Consider the following 21972-nt stretch of genomic DNA (forward strand, 5'->3'; position numbering starts at 1 on the left):
GTTTGGTATGTCTGTCTGTGTGGTGTGTGCTTCAAGCCACGGGCAGCATGCGCACACACTGTACGAGTGCCAATGTCAACCCCAACCCCATGCCCGGGGTATGCACGCTACGGAGCGAACTATGCCCTGGTGGTGTTGGCCTCGAGGTACCTGTGCCTACAGTTCGCAATATGCCCACCCACAGTGGGAGGGCTGCATATAGTAGACTCAAGAGAGCAAAGGCAGCACGGAAGACAAGGCAAGCTTGTGTCTTTAAGGGTCGGCGGCGGATTGTCAGGGACGGGAATGTGCGTGCGGGCTGGTGGATCAGGTTGGATAATAGGTACCTCTATTGGTGGAGGGGCAAGTGGGCAGGTCCCAGTTTAATGTCGTACGGGAAGACGGTGGAACGCGTCGAGCCGACGAAAGCACAACGACGATGTTGAGATGGGGAAATAAAGAAGACGAGGAAAAAGAAACGGGGGCCGTTTGACGAGGGGACAGGAGCAACAGCACATTTGCATTTTGGTCAGGGTATTGATCATCCTGCATTGCCGAGTCTTCTGGCCTGTTTTCGCCTCAGGTCAGGGCTTCTAGTAGTTAAGGGCTTGCCATCTCAGCAAGCCATGAATACCTTTGGGTCAGCAACGACGTTGCGACTGGGAGGCTGGACCTAGAGCTCCGTGCAGGTATTCCGGCCCGTCGAAGGGGGAGAATCCAGCAGAGGTGCGGTGTGGCATGGCGGCGAGAATCTCTAACCCTCCAGATCTAAAGGACAGGCTAAGTCTTCCAACGAGACCACTGCAGAATCGAAGATGCAGTCGTTTTCCTGAAGGAAAAGCATGGCGCTACACCTCTAATAGCCATCCACTTGGCAGGCGAATACTTGACGGAGCCAGGATGATGCCGAAGAGGGTGAGTAGAACCAGACGTCAAAAACAGCTGATTCTGTTTTTGCCTCAAGTGTCAGAGAGCAGCACTTGCTGTAAATCCGGGGAACGAACTGAGCAGGTTCAGTTCTTCGGCTCATCCTCTCTGCCATGTCCCATGGAGCAACGATGAGCACCCAACGATGGCGACGCAGGTAGGAGAAAAACGGCAGGTATCTAATCACCTGCGGAACATGTTAGGAGCTTTGAACGGCAGCCAGGTCGAAGGGAAGGCAGCTTAACGTTTGTGCAGCTGGATGGTTCCCCCCTTCTCGTCGAAGGATGCTGAGTGGTTGAGATGTTTGCGAAAGGGTGTGGAGCAGAAAGCGAAAGAGACGATGTGAGAGAGCCCGAGGCAAAAAGCTTTCCAAATGAGCAAGAGGCGGCGGGAGGCGGGAACCATAATAGCCCCAATGTCGGAGCGGAAAGGAAGATGAGAGGAAGTCATCCAAGATTTGCCGCTAGAGGAGTTGAATCAAGGAGAAGGAGGGGTGTGGTAGTGGCGGTGGTGGTAAAGCTCAGTGCTACTCCTCCCGGGGCCACCTGCAGACAAGAACGTGGCGCGCTGAAGGAGCGGTCTCTGATGGAGATGAACACGCGTAGGCTTGTCGACGTCAGAACGAAAAAAGCGGAATAATGCTATTTTTCTTTTCTGTTGGTTTTTGACGGATGATGCGATCTATACAAGATGCCATGGAGAGAAGGATTCAGGCCCCTCCAAGCACCATGCGAGGTCAGGCAGGCGGGAGCCACAAGGCAGGAGGTACTTGCTGCCCAGCCGCACAGTGCAAGAAATATCCCGCCTTGAGTGGTGGGTCCAACCTAACCGCACTCGATCACCCGCAGGTACGTACTGACCAGCATCTCTGCGGTTCCCCACACTTTCTCCAGGTATGGACCCACTTAATGCTCTGTGTCACTGCCAGTCAGAACCGAGCTAGCCAGGCCAGGCCGGGCCTGTCAGGGCTCAGGGGCTATGGATAGTGGGGCCGTGGACTTCCTGAGAGCCAATCATCTTGTATTGTTTCCTGCACTACTGCCCTTCTCTCCTTTGTTCCCCGTGGCAGGCGATGAGAATCTGAGAGCTGCCTCGACACCTCTTGGATTCCAGACCGAGCGGGAAAGAAGCGGGGAATCAAAAGTCAGAACGGCGCACCGCAAATACTGATCAAAGGGAAACAAGCCACCTAGACAATGCTGGGACAAAAGAAAAACAAAAAATAGCAGCCATGGCAAAGTATGGGAGCCTCCGTCTTCCCCCCCAGACACATCCATGGACCCCAGTTATTCCATCTGAGCTACCTGCTGGGGTCACCTCAGTTCTCGACAAGGCCATCCTGTTTTCACTCCAATGCTCTGCTCGACTTGTTACTGCCGAGTACCTAGGTAGGTCGTAGCCACCTAAACCTATAGTGTACAAATGCATCTGCAATACTACGATACAGCTGCTTCTATATGTGCTGCCATACCTTCACGTCAGCCGGCTGAGATCCCGACTCCGAGTCGGCCAACAGACGAAGAAGCTAACGGGCAACGGCCTATCCTCCGTTCTCGATCAAGACCCGCCGCCTCAGCGACCAGGAATCTCTCCGAAGAAAGTGGGCTGCGCCATCATGTCGCTTCGACACTCGTTCGTCTGCGTCTCTGCAGGGGTTGAAGGCATACTCACGTAAGATTCTTCCGATGCCCTCGACTTCGCAACTTCTCCAGGTCTTCGCCCCTCTCATGACATGCGATGCCTGCAGAGAAGAGGTCGATGTGGCACGTCTGCATCCCGCAGCCATGCACCCTGGTCGACAACGGCATGTATGCACCTTAGGTTATGGCCGCCGCGGTGCACCCCCATCGATGCTTTGCCGTACATACATAACAATCGTTGACCCTCGTTTTTCCGGGCTTCCCCTCGGCCAAAAGACGCTGTGTCGTGGCTGGGCATGCGGTTGAGCATCGAAATGTCTCGCCTTTAGAGGCCACGCGACTGACACGCAGGCCTGACCATTGGGTTCAGGAACCCAAACTAGTAGCACGCAGCAAGGATCGTACCTATTGCGAGAAGAGCACCTCAAAACGTTCCCGACGATGCCGATGATCCTGCAGTTCTCTACTCGCATGCTTTCCCTCAGCCTCTACGCATGGGAGGCCATCCGATCCAAATGCGGCTGCGACAGGCGGAGCCCATTCGTCCATCGCCGATCCTTCAACCTTCGCTGTCTTTTGCCCCTCGACCAACGCCCGGCCAAGTCCAACTTTGGTGAGCGGTGGCATAGCGCAAGGTCCTACAGGTGTCATCGCGGCACTGTTTAACCGCCAGTCGGCCGGTTTCTTGTCTTCTTCGTCCCAAGTGCGTCCATGGTGCCTCGCCCATTCCCATGAGGTCGACGCTGCGAACATGAGACACAGTCGCTATCCCGGTATGTTTGTTTTCTGAAGGCAGTACAACGCACACGCCGCCCTCATGCCCCGGGTCGTGGCGGTAGCGGGAGCCACGGTCGAGGTTTTCATGGTCCTTCCCTGGATGGAGTTATTGGGGTTCTGCCGTTGGAGGCCGCGACTTGGTGAGGAAACTTGCAGCTGCTCGCTAGCTTTCGTCCAACGACCCCGCACCAGAGTCCGTGTTTACCAGCTACGACACTAGGATCTCTCAAACAGCACCAGACGGGGCGACGTTGTAGAATCCTTCGCTGTCGAGGACACTTCTTACTACCGGAAGAACCTGGCTTGCGTTGCCGATACGCCAGATGGTGCTATGGGCAGCTACACTACACCGATGGCCACCCAAGTCCAACACAAGGGCTCTTCCCCCCAGCTCATATCAAGGCAGAGCCCTGGAAAAGACTGCCATCTCTGACGTCGAAAAGGACCACAGCGGACGCGCATATGCACATGCGGGCAGGAGGTTTGGTGTTGAAGGTCTGGGTTCAGGGCTCCTCTCCGAGACCGAGAGGGGTAAGGGTGCATGGAGCAGGCGGGTTGCTGCAGCTTGTCACGCGCACCCATTTCGAGCTAAACCTCGCTCACCCTCAAACGTCTGTTCGATTGGACTGCTTCTCACTGGCCTCACCGTGGTATCATCCAGACTTCCCACATGTGGCACGCTTGGAGGGCCCAATATGTTGAATGAGGTGTAGTGTCGACGACAGTGTGCAAACGCACTGCCGGCAACCGATGAGCCAGACGGACGTGCGCCGAGTGACGGATACCTATATGCAATCCTGGGACATATTCCGCCTGCATGTCGACACACTGATGCACGTAGAATTGTGCGTTTCGATTGGGCCACCCGGGCTAAAGAGAAGCAGAGTAACGTCTGCTGCTGCCTCTGGTTGTGATCGGCCGTTCGTCAGCGTTGGAGTTGACTCGCTGTGGGTTAGCCAATGGTCGAACCTAAACGGTCGCACAAGAAGCGTAGAGCATCTCCAAAGGAAGATGAAAACCTACGGCCAGACTACCTGAACCACATCACAAGCAAATGACCGTTTCTGCTGCAGCCAAATGCGACCAACCAAGCACGGCACCGAAACGCAACGCACTGCACCGCCAGCCGAGATCGAGGACGACCCCGAGCCGATGGAGGGCGAAAGTCAAATATTAGCCAGGGGGCTTTACCCCGGATTATCATCTCGTCATTAAACTCAACCTTGGCGGCTGCTGTAACGGCTCCCAAGGAGCCAGAAGCCAGAAGCCACAGAGGATGTCTGAGCGGCGCCAAACGTAGACCAGCAACGGCCACACCTTGATTGAAGGGAACAACCTCGGGTCAATTTTCTGGACGGCTACTGTCTTCGCCGTGCTACTGAATCTGATGGGCCCGAGGGCTCCAACGTCGACCTCTTCATGGCGCTGGCAGCGCACGATATCCCCCTGCGGATGTGCTGTCTCGGCTTGCAGGTGAGATGCTCCTGAGAAACCTCGCAGCGGCTCGATATTCTCTGATCAGAGCCGACAGGGAGGCTTGTCGTTGCTTGTCAAGAACACCAAGTTGTACTCGGTGCGGAGACGGGACTGGCATACACCCGGTATGTAGCATGACGATGAGGAGAGGTGGCACACGATCAGCGGAAGTCTGGGAACTTGGAACTGTGCAACCAGAGAGGACAAGCTCCTCCCGGTGAGTTGATCCTCTGGCCCTGGCGGAGAAAGAGGGGTTGGAAACAAGCCGGGCATGGCCGTTTGACGAGGAATAGATGCTAGGATCATCTCACAACACACTCTCAATGCAAAGCAGGTGGATGCAAGGAGCTGAGGGGTTCCTGCACGGCGGCCACCTCGTAGCACATCCCCCGGTTTCCCCGCCCTGATCCGTTGCAGCAGCGCTTGGCCGGCCAGAGTCCAATCAGCGCGAAGGGGGAGAAGAAACCGTCCGCCGACCCTGACCGTTCGTGACGACGGCCACCGGGCTCGAACGCGGCTGTCTAGCTTACGACGGCGATCTTTGCCCGCGCTGTCGAAGGCGTTGTCTGATTCTCAATATGCCCGACGCCGGCGTACGAGTCGCAGGGGTCACAGTGGCTTGCTGGGGCGCGCGTGCAGACGGACCGGTCTCGGCCAGGGACGAGAGTTTATCTGAAGCGACCCGGTCCGCATTGGCAAGGCCCCGTGTCTAAGCGAACACGAAGCCTCGTGAGCGCGCTTCGTCAATTGGCGGGCGATTCCAACGCGGGCCATCGTTCTCGATCTCACTGGGCGAGGCTACGAGGCTGTGATGAACGACAGTGTAATGGGTATTGACCGTGTCACCAGCGCAGTGCCGGATGAGTTGTTGCGCGTAATTATACAGCATTTGTTTTTACAGGAATAGTACCACCCCCGAACTCCTCTCTACTCGTCATCTCCGCGGCCTCCCGGCCCCATGGCCGATTACCGACCTACGCCGCGGTCGCCTCGGAGCCCTTCTGGGCCTTGAGCTTCTCTTCAAACTTGGCAAACTCCTGGATGGCGATTTCCTCCTCCTGGTCGAGGATCTGCTGGACGCCCTTGACCTCCTCGATCTGAGAATGATGTCAGCGCGCGGTCACGAACACCTCTGAGGCTGCGAAAGGGCGCAAAGGTAAGAGAGGGGGGGGGAAGCGGGTGCGGCTTACATAGTGCATGAGCATGCCCTCGATGCCGTTCTTCAGCGTCACCGTGCTGGAGTCGCACGTCCGGCACGCGCCACGCAGCTTGAGCAAGACGATGCCCTCGTCCGTGAAGCCGCGGAACTCGATGTCGCCGCCGTCCTCCTGGATGGCGGGGCGTATCCTCGTCTCGAGCAGCTCCTTGATCATGCCCACGACCTCGCTGTCGTTCTCGTCGTACGCCAGGCTGTCCTCCTCGCCGTGCTGCTGCTCCTCGCCGGCAACGCCGCCCTCCTTCTTGTCCGAGACGTTGACGATGGCCTGCCCGAGGTGACGGCCTCGGTGATGAGCGCAAACACCTCGGGCCGGATGTGCGCCCAGTTGGCGTCGGCGGCCTTGTTGACGGTGATGAAGTCGGCGCCGTAAAAGACCGAGGTGACGCCGTCAATGTTCATGAGCTGGGCGGCCAGCGGGGACGGGTAAGGGGGCGCGATGGTCGAGCGCGGGTTGAGGTACTCGATGAAGGGCGTCGATATGTTCTCGGGCAGGATGCGGTGGTTCGGGAGGAACTTGATGGCGTCCGCGTTGGGCGTCTGCTCGGTCTGGATGAAGATTGTGCGGACGCCGCCCTGGCGGCCGGCAAAGGGAGACCGGCGCGCGGCGGCTTGTGGTGCGTGCTGTTGTGTTGTGCTCCGGGGGAGGCGGCTCTGTTGGAGTAGGCCGGCGGCGGCGGCGGCGGAGGAGGAGGAGTGGACGCTGGCGAAGGTCCGCGATTGCTGGAGGGGCGTCGCCGCGGTTCTGGAGGCGGGCTTGGATGTGCGCGCGACGGCGCGGAGGGCCGTCGTCGCTGCTCTGTAGGATGACATTGTGTGTATCGTCTTCGGGTTGTGTTCGAGTGTTCAGCGTCGACAGCAGTGTCGAGGGAGGGGGGGGAATTCGCAACGTATTCGAGAGGGGGGGGTTGTCGATGGTAGGTTGAGAAGGCAAAGTCTACAATTGTATGCAATGACGAGAAAAGGTTGAAAACGTTGGATTACTCGATTGCACAGATTATTACAGGGTCCAAGTTTGTCCCCGGCATTGCACCCGAATGCTGAACAAGCCAAAAGAAGCCCGGCTAGACGCCCTGGCAAGCTTCCACTTTTTTTTCTTTCCTGTCGCCGCTCAATTCCTAAGCGTTGTATTACCAATCATGGGTCCTCCCCTCAGCCGTTAGCGTCCCCCAATCGGAGGGACGAAGAGTTGGTCCCGGGGGGCAGAGAACAGAGGTTCTGGGGCCTGGTCAGGATGACGCACGAAGCAGATTTTTTGGCCCGTGGAATTCCCGAGTCGACCGAACCCCAGGGATAACTTTACAGTGGAGAGCTTCCAGGCGGTCAAGACTGACTGTCCAGGGGGGGGGGTTGGGTGGGAGGGCGGCCCCGCTGGAAAGTTCTCGAGCATCGTTCTTGCGGCAGCGCTAGGACCGAACGGCAGAAAACTGAAGGAAAAAAAGAAAAGAAAAGAAAAAAGCCGCCAAAACGTCAGGTTAAAGCGCCCATAGCTGAGCTGCACTGCAGGGAAACCCAGACGGATTTTTTGAAAAGGGGAAGCAGAAAAAAAATAGAGTAAGAGGAAACGCGGGGTCCAAACCAAACCAACGACATAGCATCCGACACTGAAGAGAGAAGAATACCGTTGGTCCGCATCCTTGTCTGGTCAGCACTCTATTTACTATACATTTTGGGAGGACGAAAGAAAACATTGCAACGATCCCACCACCGGCTCGCAAACGCACGGCGTACACGAGCAGTCATCAACCTCGACGAATTCTGCCAACACACCACTCACCCGGTCGAATCGGACACAGCTCAAAGGCAAAGGGCGACTGCACCCCGGAGCACGACAGGCCCCCTGAAAAAAAAAGACACGCCGCGACGAGGGAGCTCCCGCGCCGCAATCCAGCAATGTCGATCCCCGACGACAACCCAGCCGCCGCCGCCGCCGCCGCCGCGACCTCTTCCTCGACCCCCGATCCCCCAAGCGCCCACAGGCCGACCTCGAGGAGCTGGTCGAGTCGGCGAGCAAGCGCTCCCGCGCCGCGAGCCCCTCGGACGACGAGGCCAAGACCCGCGCCACGACGGCGGCCATGGCCAACACCTCGCTGACGGAGGAGGGCGAGGACGCGCGCGGCGGCGAGATGAACACGGACGCGGAAGGGCATGGTGCCTCCGCGGCGGCCGGAGGAAGAGGAGAAGGAGGAGAGAGTGCCGCAGCGGCTGCCGCGTCACAGCCCTCCAAAGGAGAAAACCACGACAAGAACCCCGACGAGGAGGCGGCGACGCGGACAGCACCAAAGAGCAAAATGTGCGGCGTGTGCCACGAAAAGGAGGGCAAGTACAAGTGCACGCGCTGCGCATTACCATTGTACGTCAAATCTCTACCATTACTCTCGTCTTCCGTTATACGTTTCGCTCGTTATATACATTATCTTTACTGACATTATCGTCGTGGCGCGTAGCTGCTCCGTCCCGTGTAACAAGATCCACCGCGAGAACCACCCTCCCGACCCCGAACCGTCCGCCGCCGCCGCCACCAGCGCCGGCGACCCGACCCTCGAACCCCTCCGCCCGGCGCGCCGAAGCCGCCTCGTGACCCCAAGAACCCCTTCAGCGTCCTCGACGACTCGGATCAGCTCCGGTACCTCTTCCGGCGGTACCCGGGCCTGCAGACGCGGCTGCTCGACATCATCGCCGCCACCGAGCCGCCGCCGGAGCTGCAGTCCACCGGGAGCAGCCTCAACGACATGATGAAGGCGCGGGCCATGGCGGCCGCGAACCCCAAGAAGGAGCAGTGGACGCACGACGTCGGCATCCGCAACGGCAAGGAGGCGCTGCGCAAGGCAAGGAACGCCGCCGGCGAGGACGGCGAGGGCGTGCGCGAGTACATTGAGCTCATCAACCACCTCATGTCCAAGGCGAACGCGGCCGCCGAGGCAGAGGAGGTGATTCGGAAGCAGGCTGCCGAGAAGGACGCCGAGCTCATCAGGCGCCTCATGACGGAGGACCGGGGTTGAGGGGCGCGGTGGCTGGCTATGAAGGGGAGGGGCCGCGAGTGCTTGTCGTTTGGATCAAGTTGGAGAAGCCATACACATTCGAAGGGTGTGCTTGAAACCACCGTGTATGCATAGAATGGGGGACCGGCTAGATCGTGTCGAGAACCAGGTAAGGGCCTTCTGTCCCTGAATCGTCTTCCCAACTCAGTGGTTGACTTTGAAGCGCGAAAAGAAGCCGCTCTTGGGCGACCTCAACGTGTCAGACGGCGGGCTGTTGTCCCTGGAGCGGTTCTCCTCGCGGCCGTGCTTGGTGAAGGCCCCGAGCTTGTTCTTGAGCGCCCAGATGGAGTCCGCCTTGCGCAGCGACGGCTTCGACTTTGACTGGGGCTGGTTCTCGTCGCTTTGCGTCCAGTCCACGCGGTGCTCAAGGGGCTTCTGTTCTGGCACCTCGCCCGCATCGTAGGGATACGGCGACGAGTCCTCCGAGTCCCAGGCCATGAGGAGGTCGCCCGTGCTCACCCGCCTCGCGGCTCTCGCCTGGTGCGTCTCGGCCGTCCGGCCAGCGCCCAGGGACCCTTCGATTGTGTGCCTGTGGTGGTTGCGGTCACGATGCGCGCGGTCGTTGCCCAGCTCGGCAATGTCCGGGATCCGCTCACGGTGGACGTTGCCGCGCTCCTGATGTCTCTCGCGATGGACTTGGGCGAGTCTGAGGGCCGTCCTCGACAGCTTGCGGACCAGGCCCTTGTTTTCCGACATGTTCTCGGCCGTCGTAGTGCGCGCGAACTGCGCAGCGGCGAACTGCGGGATGAAGTGATGTCTCTCGCCGTCGGAGCCCTTGCGCCGAGACGAGTCCTGTCCGGCGGACTGGGAGCTGCGGCGCTCGTCGTCGGGCGTTTGCGTTTTGGACTTTGGCCAGGCGGAACTGGGGTCTGCTGTCTCCTTGCGAGGCTTCGGAGCGGAGGGCTCAGCGCGAGGTTTGGTGGTGGGGTGGCCGGGCTTGACAGACCCCTTTTCGAGGTACTCCCTGGCCAGGCTTGTGTGCGGCGGTTGCGCATCCGGGGCCGGGGGGATCGCAGACGTTGATCCAGCCGCGGCGGCAGCGGCCTCTGCTCTGGCTCGCCTCCTCCGTTCAGCATGGAGCCTCTGGTCAGCAAGAACCTTGGCGAGCTTCTGGGATAGCTCTTCGGGGTCAAAGGGCATCGGCTGGGAGCATCGTGGTCTCGGCCGAGCGGCGGCGGCCATGGGCTTGACGGGTTGTGCCGCTGGTACCACCGGCTGATCATGAGGGTAACCCATGTTGTATAACATGTCGATCAATGACGTGCAAAGTGCTCCACTGCGAATCTCGAGATGACCCGGTACGGCTGGGAATATGAGTTGCAGATGAAATTGCGTGCCCGGAGCTGCTTGCGAAGGCGCGTCGAGGGCAGGAAAATGGTCTGCGAGTCAGGGCGCCCTTATCTCGAGCTGGCGAACCGAGTGCGCGGGGTGGGTTGATTGCCAAAATAAGTAGGGATGGCAGTTAAGGTTGTTTGCTGGGGGAGCAGGGGTAGTCGATCACGTCGCATCCACTGGCAGTACGGCGGCGGCGGGCGTTTCCCTGACGTGAGCGACGGTCCGTAATGCAAAGTGCCCTGGAAGAGTAGGAAAAGACTCCAACGTGTGGCCTGGATGACAGCGGTCTTGGGACCTGGGCCTATGTATATGTCATACGACCAAGGACACGCTCCTCCTGGTTCAAGCGAGTCCAGTCCAGCGTCGGAACCAAAGCAGGTGATGTGCGTGTGTGGTGGGTGTGGGTGTGTGGGCCGAGAGCTCTCACAGCCAGGGTCCAGAGTGTGTCCCGTCGGCTGTTGTGTGTGTAAGGCGCTGGACCTGCGTTGCTGCGTGCCTTGGTATGGTTGGCGGTGGCCCAAGGTGTGTGAGGTGAGGTGAGAAGGGGTGGTGTGCGTCGTTAGTCCGCAGGGTCCCAGACAATATGTACCTCACGGGCAAGGCTTAGGCAAGACCCGTACAATGCCTCGATCTCCTGGGAACGCGCGCGCGTGTTTGGGAAGTCAAGGGGATCGGACGGCTTTGGCCGAACTCGGACGAGGCCGGACGGAGAGAGTGAGGGAGACAACACACGCAGAGAGCGTGAGAAATGCGAGGGCAGTCTAGTGAAAGACGGAGGAAAGAGATGAGAGACACAAAAGGACAGAGACAGGAAGGAGAAGGCGAGACAGAGAGCAAGACAGAGAGCATGCAGAGGCGGGTGTGTGGGAAGGTGAAGAATTAAAAACCACAAGGGGGGGTTCACGGATGTCTTGAAGGACGAGCGTTCCATAGGGTACATTTTTAGACTGTTTATTGGCTTGGGGTCTGGTCTGGTCTGAACTGGCGGAATGGATTGTATCGGGGGTTGGATTTCCAGACTGGCTGGTCTCTTGGGGGTTTTTTTTGTTTTGTTTTGGGATGTTGCCCACCCTCTAATTACTTTCCCTGTCCCAGTGTGATGGCTTAATGCTTGGAATCACTCACTTTCCGCTTGGAGCCCCTTTGGGATTGGAGTTAAAGCAGGTGGGGTTGGCAGTTTTTGGCCACTTTCTAACTTCAAGCCTCATGGCCCGAGGGGACCAGGCGTTGCTGAGATATGAAGATGGGGATTGAGAGGGCGTCCTCTGGGCCGCTCTCAGCGCCGGCCGGCACGCAACGCATAGGAAAGCCATCAAACATGCATGCCACCAGCAGTCTTTTTTCCCCCGTCTCCCTGCCCTTGGCCCCAATCCAATCACGCTGGGTGGGCAACGCACCTCACGCACCACCTTATGTGACTTGTGACGGGCAAATGCTGCGAGCCGAGTTCCGTGCTGGTCGACATGATTTTTTGATTGGGGACGGCGTAGCATGCATGTGGTTGGGGTCGCATAAGATGATAAGAACGGATGGTGCTTGGGAGACGAACCGCCTAAACGGCACCGACCATTCCGGAAGCGATCACGATCGTGACCTGTGATGGACCAAATAAGGTAGCAAGCCCTCCTCGCGCCATGATGCTTAAGCCTGCCCTTGGGATGAACCGCCTGGACCAACACGGCATGGTTCGAGCTGGTAGACGTCTCATCGATCGTCCGAGTTGCATTGGGGACTGTGCCGCCAGTGATCGGATGCCGCTTTGGGACACTCTCTCCGGGCCATTCCCACACTCCGCTAATGCTTCACGGAGCCGGCTGCGTGCGCTTGGGAAACATTTATCCCACCTCCCCTCTCCCAGCATGCACGCTGCCTTTGGACACTGGTAGCGCTGCCTGTTTTGAAACGCTGATATCCTCTAAGCCCTGCCTCTCTCTTTGGGAGCAGGGGTCAAGTGTGGGCAGCACAGAAGCAAAAGCAAGCATATCTCTGGACGTGGTGCTTCAACAGTTGGAGTGGAGGCGTGTTGAGGTGTAAGTGGACGTCAGCCACGACAGGGCAGGCGTCCTGCAGTGCGCTCCAAGTGTCAGATGCTCAAGGAGGGCTGGAAGCACTGCAGTCTGCAAAGGAGCGAAAGGGAGGCTGGCTCATGTGCGGCGCGCGACTGCAGAAGCCGGCGTAGGTAGTCTGACTGGTGAGATGAGGTTGTGTGTGTGTGTGTATGGATGGGCGGGAGGAAATGCCACGTTCATTGACGCCTTCGTCTCCCCCTTCCCACCTCGCCCCCCCCCAAACCCCAGAAAAGGGCTGGATCACTCGATAGACGAGAACCGGACACAACACATGCACGGTCGCCGAAGCTTCAATCACCCCCCAGCCATTGGCCAGGGTGAGGTTGGCTTTAGGGTCGCCCGGTGTCTCAGAGCCACTATAAGCCCCTCGACTAAGAAGCCAAATAAACCCCGGCGGCGGCTCAGGGTGGTCAGTGATGGCGAACGGCTAACGAGCTGATATCTCTTCTCAGGCCAGAAACGCTGCAGATGTGTATGAAAACGGGAAGCCTCGTCGATTCAAACGAATGGGCGGCGTGTTTGTCCAGCCTCTCTCGAGCTTCTTCACCTGCACTTGACTCTTCAATTGGGTAGCTCTGTTGTTGGCGCGCTCAGTAGCTGGTAATAGACGTTTCCAGTCCGACGCAGACCGCACATCTGCGCGTTTGACCCCTGCGCGATTCCTCGCTAGTTGCGGTTCCTGTTGACCGGCGGTATCCTAATTCACGACCGTCCGGGACCAACGCACCTGTCTCAGCTGATGAGGAGGCAAGGAGGTCGGCCGTGGTGAGAAATTCTGCGTGCCATCCGAGGGAGTCGGAAAGGTTATTTTTTGATTTCCCTTCCGTCTGCTTGTCGTCATCGCCCTACAACTTACATACAAAAGTGCCGCGAAGCGGTTTCCCGACGAGGCCGGCCCGGTCTCTGGGCATAACAAGAAAAGACCGAGTTTTGCTCTTGGTGGGAGAGAAAGAGAGGCTGCTGCGACCGCTGCGTCTGCGTCTGCCTCTATCTCTGACTGCAGTTTGCTGCACGTCCTGCATGTCCCGTCCTCGTATCGCCCTCCATGTAACCCCCAAGCTGCGCTTCACGAAGGACTGACCTGCCATATCATGCGGCTTGGCGATGCAGCCACTGCTCCATTCTGTCTACTGGTGGCCGATACTACCTTGGTCTACTATCTACGCACGAACCCCACAAGCCAGTGCCCTCGCTGCGTTGCCGGTGGAAAAGGACGCTTTGTGACGCCACAGCTGCACGTTTTCAAAAAAGGTTGGTGGTTTGAAGCTCCAGTATCGGCAAGGTAGTAGTAGAAGCAGCAGCGCCGTTGACATCTCGAGATCAGTCATATGGCCCTCTGGCTGCTCCGAAATTGGCTTGGGTAGCCGTCTACCCATAGCTTGAAAAACCTCAGAGGCTGGCAGGAGAGATTTGAAGCTGCCGCCACCGGATGCAATTGAGGACAAGGCTGTAAGTTTTGGGGGAAAGAATGAGAATCCAGTCGCTTTCTAGCTCAGCCGCCGGAAGGGCAATACGTTCGTAGGATGCGAGGCGGATACTCTTCTCGACGTACCGCCGCCCCAAGCCATGGGCTGGCATTTTCAGCCTATCGAGATGGCCAATGCCACTGTCGAGCGGCTTATCGTCCATATGGCATGCCGCTACAGATAAAAAAAGAAGAAAGGTGTGGTGGGCGCTGTTGTGTTGCATCGGCTAAGATCAGCTGGCAGCACTGTGGGAGCGACCGCCATCTTGCTTGCCATGTCAGCTGATGGTCGAGTCCAGACGCTGCAGGCGTTGAGAGATGATTCGATGGGCGCACCTGGAATGCAGGCACACGACCATCGCCCAAAAAAGGGGTCCTCCAGTGGAGATGTGCCAAGAGCGCGGCCATACGTTAAGTCCACAACGTGATTTCCACCGTGATCCGTGAGTGCCAGCTGTTGATCCTGTCATGTTGAACTTCCGCGTAGTAAGATGCTCCCATACTGTGATGGACCGGATGGCTAGGCGCCCGTCGGCGAGGAGGACAATACAGGCAGAGCTGGTGACTTCTAACTGTCTGTTTGGCTTCGGCGCGAGGCTTTGGATGCAGAATGACGGTAGTCTGGGGTACCTACCATCGTAGCGAACCGTGCCCACATCTTTGACAGAAGTTTATTCGGACCAAGGCTCAGTAGATTGATGCCGGGTTGATGCGTCGTCATCTGCTCCCAAGCAAGGCAGTTCGATTACCCAAAGCCTGTCGACAAAGTTCGATAGATGTTGCGTGTAGAGAGGAAGCAGAGATTGACTCGCAACGGCATGCCGTGAAGGGACAAGAGGTCATTGAGCGGCCCATCCCATAGGCCCCGCTGACGGACAGAGCAAGAGAGATCGGCGAGCCGGGTTCGACTCAAGCTGCCTGGTAGTATTCCGCGTCCCGAGCTACCGGAAGCCCCAGGACGCGGGCCAAGCTTGCCATCCTGAAGGATCGTCCAACGTTTCTAAACTCAGATGGTTCAGGGGTTCAGGGTCGGAGTCATGTCTTCTCCCGTTTTCTAGGGAAGCAGAGGCTCCCTGCTTTCACCAAGTCATACTATTTCGAGCTTGAAAGAAGTCGACGGCTGGTTGTTTCGTGAGCGCGACTAATATTGACAGAAACCGCCGCTCGAACCTTGTGGTGGCTAGGTCGGGAGACATGACTGGCTCGCCGGCCATGTGTCGACGCGGATGGCGGCGACCTGGGCGCCGGGGGATCATGGCACCGGCCGGCCTGCTTCATCTTGAGACATGAATGGTGTCCGTACGCGCGCCGGCTGAGTTGTGTTTGACAGGAGCTTATCGATTATAAGTTTGGCCTTGCAGGAGTGGGTGAGGGCGAGCCGGAGGGGAAGGGAGCTGGGTGCGTACGTCATTGGCGGCGAAAGGCGAAAGGGTACTTGTCAAAGAAGACGCGGGATACTCTTTAGGGACAATCGAGATTTCAACGTTCGGTATGCGCGGACATGTTCATCCTCGTCTGGGGTCACGTAAGGTTTCCAGACCGCCAATTCATGTTGGTCGCAAAGTGGAAACGTAGATCGGAGTTGACCCCGGACGACACACACGGCCACGAACTCTGAACTGGGCTTGGTTTTCGGTGGATGAAACCGCTTGCAAAGCAAACACACAAGTGACGGCAAAACAAACAAGCCGGGCGTTGTTGGGCGGGATTTGACAAGCAGTCTTGTCAAGGTCGTGCCTGGCCCACCCGCTCTCTCAGCAGATCCCTAGTTGACACACTGCTAGGTAGGTGTCTTGCACTCTCTGATGCGTGCCGGACGGTTCTCCTCTGTACTCTGTACCGCACCCACAGAGCAAAGGTACCTGGCTTGGAGCGAGAGGCTGGAGCCCACTGAGGGTCGTTGGCAGGGAGGACGAATCGGGCGACGGTGACCAATCAGTCAGAGGCGGTGTTCCACGAAAGGCAGACCCCTAGGTAGAGCACAAATTCCAGGTACCGTGCTCGCCGGCGCATTCTGATTGGACAGATGCGGTCCGGATTACTGTACATACTGTAGTGTAGGTATATATGTAGACGGCCCTGGGCCCACTGTCACGGTGCGGTGCCGGGGCCCCGAGCTCCTTCCACGGCCTGGCACCTGCTCTGCTTCTGGTAGCCAGTCAGGGGAATGGACTCGGAGCGCGCAGGGCGCAGTGGAACATCCCTTGTCAGTTTCTCCGCTTTTCCCTCTTTACTCCCGTCCACTTCCTGTCATGGACCCCCGTTGTCGTCCATTGCCCGCCCCGTCGCTGCGAACCTGCCGAACTCGAGTCGCCGTTCTCCGTCAGTATCTGTTGGCGTTCGTTTTGCTTAGGAAGGACTACGGACTCTCTTGCCCGTGTTCGCACACCGTTCGTCGTCCTCTTGCTTTTTCCCCTGGACCCCCCCGAGAAGTGCATACTGTAGACTAAGCGCGTCGTTTGTACCTCACACTTCCAGGCGAGGTACACATCGACTTGTCTCTCGGCCAGCGGTCCTGATCATCGCGGCCCTTTCCCGCTCTCCCGTTAGTGTCTCGGTCAGTCTCTTTTGCACTAGGTAAGTACACTTTTCCCCTCTTCCTCCTCCTCCTCCTCCTCCTCCTCCTCCTCTCCCGCTTCCACCACTCCCCCTTTCCCTTCCCTCATCTTACTTTGACAAGTCCGGTCCGAACTAGCACAGCCTAGGATTCAACCATCCACAGGCCATAAACAAGGTGCGTAGGCAGCGAGCCAACCCATCCCCGAGCCCCCCAACGAGGCACCGGAGGCAGGAAGAGGGCCTGCCGTCGTACAACACTGGGGCGCTATTGTTGTTGGTGTCGTCCGTTATTGGACATGTCGGCCCTAGTCGGTTCGATTCGAGAGGGCAAACCGCACACCATCCACCATTAAGCACCCCAGAGGATCGCATCAAGCCCGGCCCTGCACTTGCAAATCCGGCGCCGCCTCCTAATGCCCGCCTTTGTGAATTCCCACCCTGGAGCTTGGAGGGGGCCGCAGCCCTTGGCCTGGATCCGCGACTGACCTCATTTGCTGTGTCCAGCATCGTCGACCGCCGCTCCCATCCCGTCACTTCTCAGAAGCCCGACATCTGCGCACCAGTGGAGCTCCTAGCGAGAAAGGGGCCCCTTTTTCGAACCCCGGTCTGCCGCACCACCACGCGAAGCTCTCTCCTGTCCTGTCAGATCCCGACGCACACAGGACCTACCTGGCGGATCCTCTCCGTATCTGACCCGACGAGCTGCAGTCCCGTTCGTGCCTAACACTGTACCCTGCTCCGTCCGTTGCGAAGGTTCCTCACCAAGGAGCAAGGTACGCACGAGGCAGACCACACTAACAACGGCCCCGGTGGGTTTGCCATGCCTTCCTCGAGGCTCTGGAATCCCGACCTTTAGTCAGTGCATCCACTGTTGCAAAAGTTTGGTTTTCACTCAAGGTCTGCCGGCCTGCTCTGTCGTTGTCGGGCTCTGGCCCTTTTCAAATCTCTTCTTCGTCTCGTTGTATGTCTGTTTCCCCCGAATAGCCTCAACCGCCCCTGGTCGTGGCCATGGCGTCCGATCGCATGGGAGCTCGCAAGGCTCACAGGAGTTCAGAAGGCTCCCACATTCCCCCGAACCACTGCCACGCCGAGAGATCCACCGCCGCCGACGCTGCTGCCTCCTCGCCCTCCGCCCGGAGAGCCGACCGCGACGCTGCCCACCGATCTGCCCCGGCCGCTCCCAAAAGACACACTCCCCATTACGCCGTTCACCGAGAGTCGTCGATCGAGCCCTTGCGGCCTTCTGGACAGCCCGCCAACTACCGCGACTCCATTGTTTCCATTGTTGACGACCCTTTCTTCCTGCGCTTCGACGACCATAACCTCGAGGCCGCGCTTGCGTTTGACTCGCGCTGGACCACAACCACACTGGACGACGACCCCGGCGAAGGCGACAACGCAGACGACGAACACGAACCCGAGGGCCACGGTCAGGGGCGCCAAGGCGACGAACAAGAACTCGCCTCTGGTAGCTTCCAGCTCCGCGATGACGACACGCCCAACGAGCGCTGGCCGCCCCCAAGAAGAGAATCGTTGATAATAGGACATTCCTTGTACTGGGTAATACCGCCCCACCAGACACAGACTGCGGGGTAGCTGATGAGACGGCAAGTGGAAAAAAGGGGCTGACGATCATAGCAACCACCAACCTCCGCCATCATGGAGAGCCTCAACATTGCAGTCATTGGCGCGTCGGGCGTCGGCAAGTCGTCCTTCGTCCAGCGCGTGCTTGGCCTATCGCGACCGCCAATCACCAACGCCTCCAGCGTGCGCATGGTCGTCGACAATGTCACCTACGGCGTCACTCTGATCGAGCTCGACCTCGAATATTTCGAGCTGAACCCGTTGCAGCCCATCCAGTGGCCGAAGCAGATCAATGGCCACATCGTCCCGCGCGTCGATGGCGCCCTCATCCTCTACGACGTCATGAACAAGGAGAGCATGAAGGAATTGCCCCAGACGATTGGTGAGCCTCGGCTCGGCCTTCGGCTTTGACGCGTCGCATTGCATCGCTAACTTTGGACTAGCTGCGTTGACAAAATCTGGCCTTCCCGCGATCCTCGTCGCCAACAAGTGCGACAATCCCGAGAGCGAACGGCAAGTCGATTCGCAACGCGTCGCTAGCCACGAGTACTTCAAGTCGTGCGTCGGCGTGTTCAACCTCTCGACAAGCAGCCCAGAACGGGCCAGAGCATGCTTGAACGCGACGCTGAAAGCCGCCATCGCTTATCGCAAGGGTGATTTGAGTCCCGGAACCCCAATGCACTAGCCGACGTAATACTGATTGATTGTGCGGCCAGAGTCACTATCGGAATCTGGCATGTCCCGCCGTCGTGCAGCCTCGGCGGCCAACCTCGAGGCCCACGACAGCATGAATGGCCGGCCGCTAAGTCAGCACAGTAAACATAGCCGAGCGAGCTCTGATTTGTCGCTGCTTCGAGGTGTTCCCCCCCCATCCCCGATCACCTGCGCGGCCCACCACCTCCAAGGAGCCCGCGCCTAGCCGACTTTGGTGGCGCGCCTTCCAGCTCTGGCTCGTTCGGAACATCAGACACCATTGAGGAAGAGTCTCAGCAAACCGTATCGAGCCAGCTACGGACACCCGGAATTCGCCTCGACCGTGGACCAACCGACTCATTCCTGGACATGGAGGAGTCGGATGCCGAGTCGTTCCGGTACTCGGACGAGGTCCCCATCCTGCAACGGAGCGACGAGAGCTTCCTCGAGAAGCCGGCCAAGTCTGCTGGTGTGGCCTTCGATGAGCTCGTCGACCGCCTGATTGCCCCGCGCATGACCAAAGCCGACAACAATTTCTCGGATGTTTTCCTCTGCCTTTACCGAAAGTTCGCCGCGCCCGGCGAGCTCTTCTCGGCCATCCTCACGCGACTTGACCGCGTCAGAGACGACAAGTCGGCGCATTATCTCTCCAAGACCGCGACGCAGCTTAGGATCATCGAGGTCGTCGCGAAATGGGTATCCCTGTACCCCGGAGACTTTGCACGGCCAGGGACACGGCGAAACCTCGAGGAGTTCATCAAGCACCTTTCCACCGAGCCCATCTTTTCGATTGCAGCCCAGCAAATCCGACGACATCTCGAGCACAGCGTGGTGGAGGACGACAATACCGGCTGGGCGAAATCAGACGAATTGGCGGATGAGGAAGGCAGCAAAGTCCTGTCCAAGGACAAGACGCTATCCTCATCCGAAATGTCCGACGGAATGATCAGCCTTCACCTTGACGGCGACGACAGCAAGCCGGCCGACGAAAGACCGTCCGGCAGCTCCGACTTTTCACACGCGGACCGGACCAGCAGCGTCGGAACACACGTTTCGTTCCACTCGTACGACGAATACGAAAGAGAGGCAGCCAACATGGAACCTACCGATGTGCTGCCCATGAACAAGTTCCGCTACCACATTTTCATGGACATCTCGGACGACGACATTGCCGACGAGATGACGCGCATCGACTGGGTCATGTTCTCGTCCATTCGCATCAGAGACTTTGTGCGACACGTGAGCCTGTCATTGGATCAACGATCCAAATGCAAGAGTCTCAAGAACGTCAATCGCATGATCAACCACTTCAATCATGTGGCCAAGTGGGTTGCCAACCTCATCCTGCTGCGGGACAAGGCGAAGCACCGAGCGCAAATGCTCGAGAAGTTTATGAACATTGCGCAAAAGCTGCGGCGGCTCAACAACTACAACGGTCTCGCGGCAGTCCTCGCAGGCATCAACGGCACCGCGGTGCATCGGTTGTCTCAGACATGGACATTGGTGCCGCCCGAGTCCCAGAAATCGTTTGCCAAGCTGGGCATTCTCATGGGTACACAAAAGAGCCACTTTGCGTACCGACTGGCATGGGAGAACTCGCCATTGCCCCGGATACCGTACATCCCCCTGCACCGGAGAGACCTGGTGTCGGCCGAGGAGGGAAGCAAGACATTTGTGGGGCCCGATGGCGACAGGGTCAACTGGAAGAAGTTTGAGGTGCTCGGTGAGGTTCTGCTGCCTCTCATGAAGAGCCAGGGAACTGCTTACCCGAACCTCTCGAAGCACGAAGCAGCCCGGGAGCTGATTTTGGACTGCAGAATGCCGACGGACGAAGAGGTAAGCGAACCGGTTGCGGCAGCCATGTCAAGGCAGCGCTAACAAGACGTCACAGGAGATCTACCAACGCAGCGTCCAGGTCGAGAGCACCGCAGGGGGCGGGGCCGACATGAGCAAGAAGAAGTTCCCGTGGTTCGCCAAGTAGAAGTTGGCCAGCCGGCGGGGCGTGTCGGGGGGGGAGGGGGGAGACTCTAATGGGTGCATAGACACGCGATGGCGTAACGTTCCGGGGCAGGTTGTGGCCAGCGGCCCCGGGCTCGCGCGCGACACATGTGGGCGCATGCGGGCGTATATATAAACAAAGACGGATTCATGCAGCGTTGTGGGACTGGTTCAACTTGGAAGGCGATTTGGCTCGATTTCGGCGATATAGATATCCTGTTCAGCAATTGATATCGGGGCCATGACGGCCTCGTCATTCCTCACGAGATTCGGGGTGATGTTTTGCCACGGCAACCGGCGGCGGCGGCTCTGCCCTCGTCTTGTACGAACCGTCTCAAGATTGGGCCGGAGAAGCTCTCGAGCCGCACTAGGGATGGTGGACTTGAGGCTCCCCGCCCCCCTCCGGGACCACGTTTTCTCGCCCTTCCGAGTGCCTGATTAACAGCGGCGGCCATGTCGAAAAAAACAAACAAAAAACAGCACTTCATCGGCGATCCATGGGCACCTCACTTCCCCTGGTCGGTCGGCGCGGTCCAGGCCACGGCCGGGGGCCAGCGACGGCCCAATGCGTTGCGAGGTGGCCGGCGAGGAAGGTGCCCCGCTAGGTTGGATTGAGGTGCGCTAGAGCCGGTTGACGTCATGCTTCTGAAAGCTCTGGTTTTAGCGTTTCAAGGAGAGGGGCAGCAAGGGGAGACGGTAGCTGTGAAGTTGGAACCGGCCGGGACAGAGGCGGAATCATACGGTGAGGTAGATAGGTAGGTGATGGCATTCTGTGGAGTAGCTGCGTCGTGCGGAGTACCTGGGCAAGATACGGGGTTGAGGCATTGGCAGAGCTGCGAGTGTGCTACACAGGCTAGGTATGGCTGATTGTTGCTGGTCCGAGGAGTGGAGGTGGAGGGGGAGAGCGAAGGATGGGGACTGGAGACTGGAGTCGACCTGGATGCTGGAGGTATTTTGAGTGGCCGTGGGTGCGGGACAAGAAAAAGCCCCAGGCATTCCAGATGGGCAAACAAAATGGCATAGCTCCTCCAATGCCCCGCGGTCGCCCCCTTAACCTTGGCTGCCGCGGCGTGCTGCGTGCTGCGTGCTGCGTCCTACTGCAGCCTGCTCTTACTCGTGCTGCAGCTCCTCGCGCCGCAGCTCGCGCCAGCAGCTTTCCTCAGTGCTCGCTCGCTGTTACCTCCGCTGCCACTCCGCACAGCCGTTTTCGCTA

General features: G+C 58.6%; 6 protein-coding genes across 6 annotated transcripts; 4 read left to right on the top strand and 2 right to left on the bottom strand.

Moving 5' to 3' along the window:
- Nucleotides 1–5773: 5773 nt before the first annotated feature.
- On the bottom strand, nucleotides 5774–6828 carry ColSpa_09560 (NifU-like protein; the record flags this gene model as incomplete). Its single annotated transcript, XM_049275772.1, is given in 3 exon segments — nucleotides 5774–5896; nucleotides 5990–6283; nucleotides 6298–6828. 3 exon segments carry the CDS (start codon nucleotides 6826–6828, stop codon nucleotides 5774–5776), a joined length of 948 nt encoding a protein of 315 aa, XP_049131729.1.
- A 1262-nt stretch (nucleotides 6829–8090) lies between these two features.
- Nucleotides 8091–9017, top strand: ColSpa_09561 (putative zinc-type alcohol dehydrogenase-like protein YbdR; the record flags this gene model as incomplete). Its single annotated transcript, XM_049275773.1, is given in 3 exon segments — nucleotides 8091–8368; nucleotides 8463–8592; nucleotides 8604–9017. The coding sequence occupies 3 exon segments, from the start codon at nucleotides 8091–8093 to the stop codon at nucleotides 9015–9017; spliced, it is 822 nt and encodes a 273-aa protein (XP_049131730.1).
- A 183-nt stretch (nucleotides 9018–9200) lies between these two features.
- On the bottom strand, nucleotides 9201–10292 carry ColSpa_09562 (uncharacterized protein; the record flags this gene model as incomplete). Its single annotated transcript, XM_049275774.1, has 1 exon — nucleotides 9201–10292. The coding sequence occupies one exon, from the start codon at nucleotides 10290–10292 to the stop codon at nucleotides 9201–9203; it is 1092 nt and encodes a 363-aa protein (XP_049131731.1).
- A 7200-nt stretch (nucleotides 10293–17492) lies between these two features.
- On the top strand, nucleotides 17493–18080 carry ColSpa_09563 (uncharacterized protein; the record flags this gene model as incomplete). Its single annotated transcript, XM_049275775.1, has 1 exon — nucleotides 17493–18080. One exon carries the CDS (start codon nucleotides 17493–17495, stop codon nucleotides 18078–18080), a length of 588 nt encoding a protein of 195 aa, XP_049131732.1.
- Nucleotides 18081–18143: 63 nt separating this feature from the next.
- On the top strand, nucleotides 18144–18753 carry ColSpa_09564 (GTPase Der; the record flags this gene model as incomplete). Its single annotated transcript, XM_049275776.1, has 2 exons — nucleotides 18144–18450; nucleotides 18512–18753. The coding sequence occupies 2 exons, from the start codon at nucleotides 18144–18146 to the stop codon at nucleotides 18751–18753; spliced, it is 549 nt and encodes a 182-aa protein (XP_049131733.1).
- Nucleotides 18754–18804: 51 nt separating this feature from the next.
- On the top strand, nucleotides 18805–20742 carry ColSpa_09565 (Ras modification protein ERF4; the record flags this gene model as incomplete). Its single annotated transcript, XM_049275777.1, has 3 exons — nucleotides 18805–18874; nucleotides 18988–20597; nucleotides 20653–20742. 3 exons carry the CDS (start codon nucleotides 18805–18807, stop codon nucleotides 20740–20742), a joined length of 1770 nt encoding a protein of 589 aa, XP_049131734.1.
- Nucleotides 20743–21972: the final 1230 nt, after the last annotated feature.

This window comes from Colletotrichum spaethianum, assembly GCF_022836535.1.
Source record: "Colletotrichum spaethianum MAFF 239500 DNA, contig29, whole genome shotgun sequence".
NCBI classification, from domain to species: Eukaryota; Fungi; Ascomycota; class Sordariomycetes; order Glomerellales; family Glomerellaceae; genus Colletotrichum; species Colletotrichum spaethianum.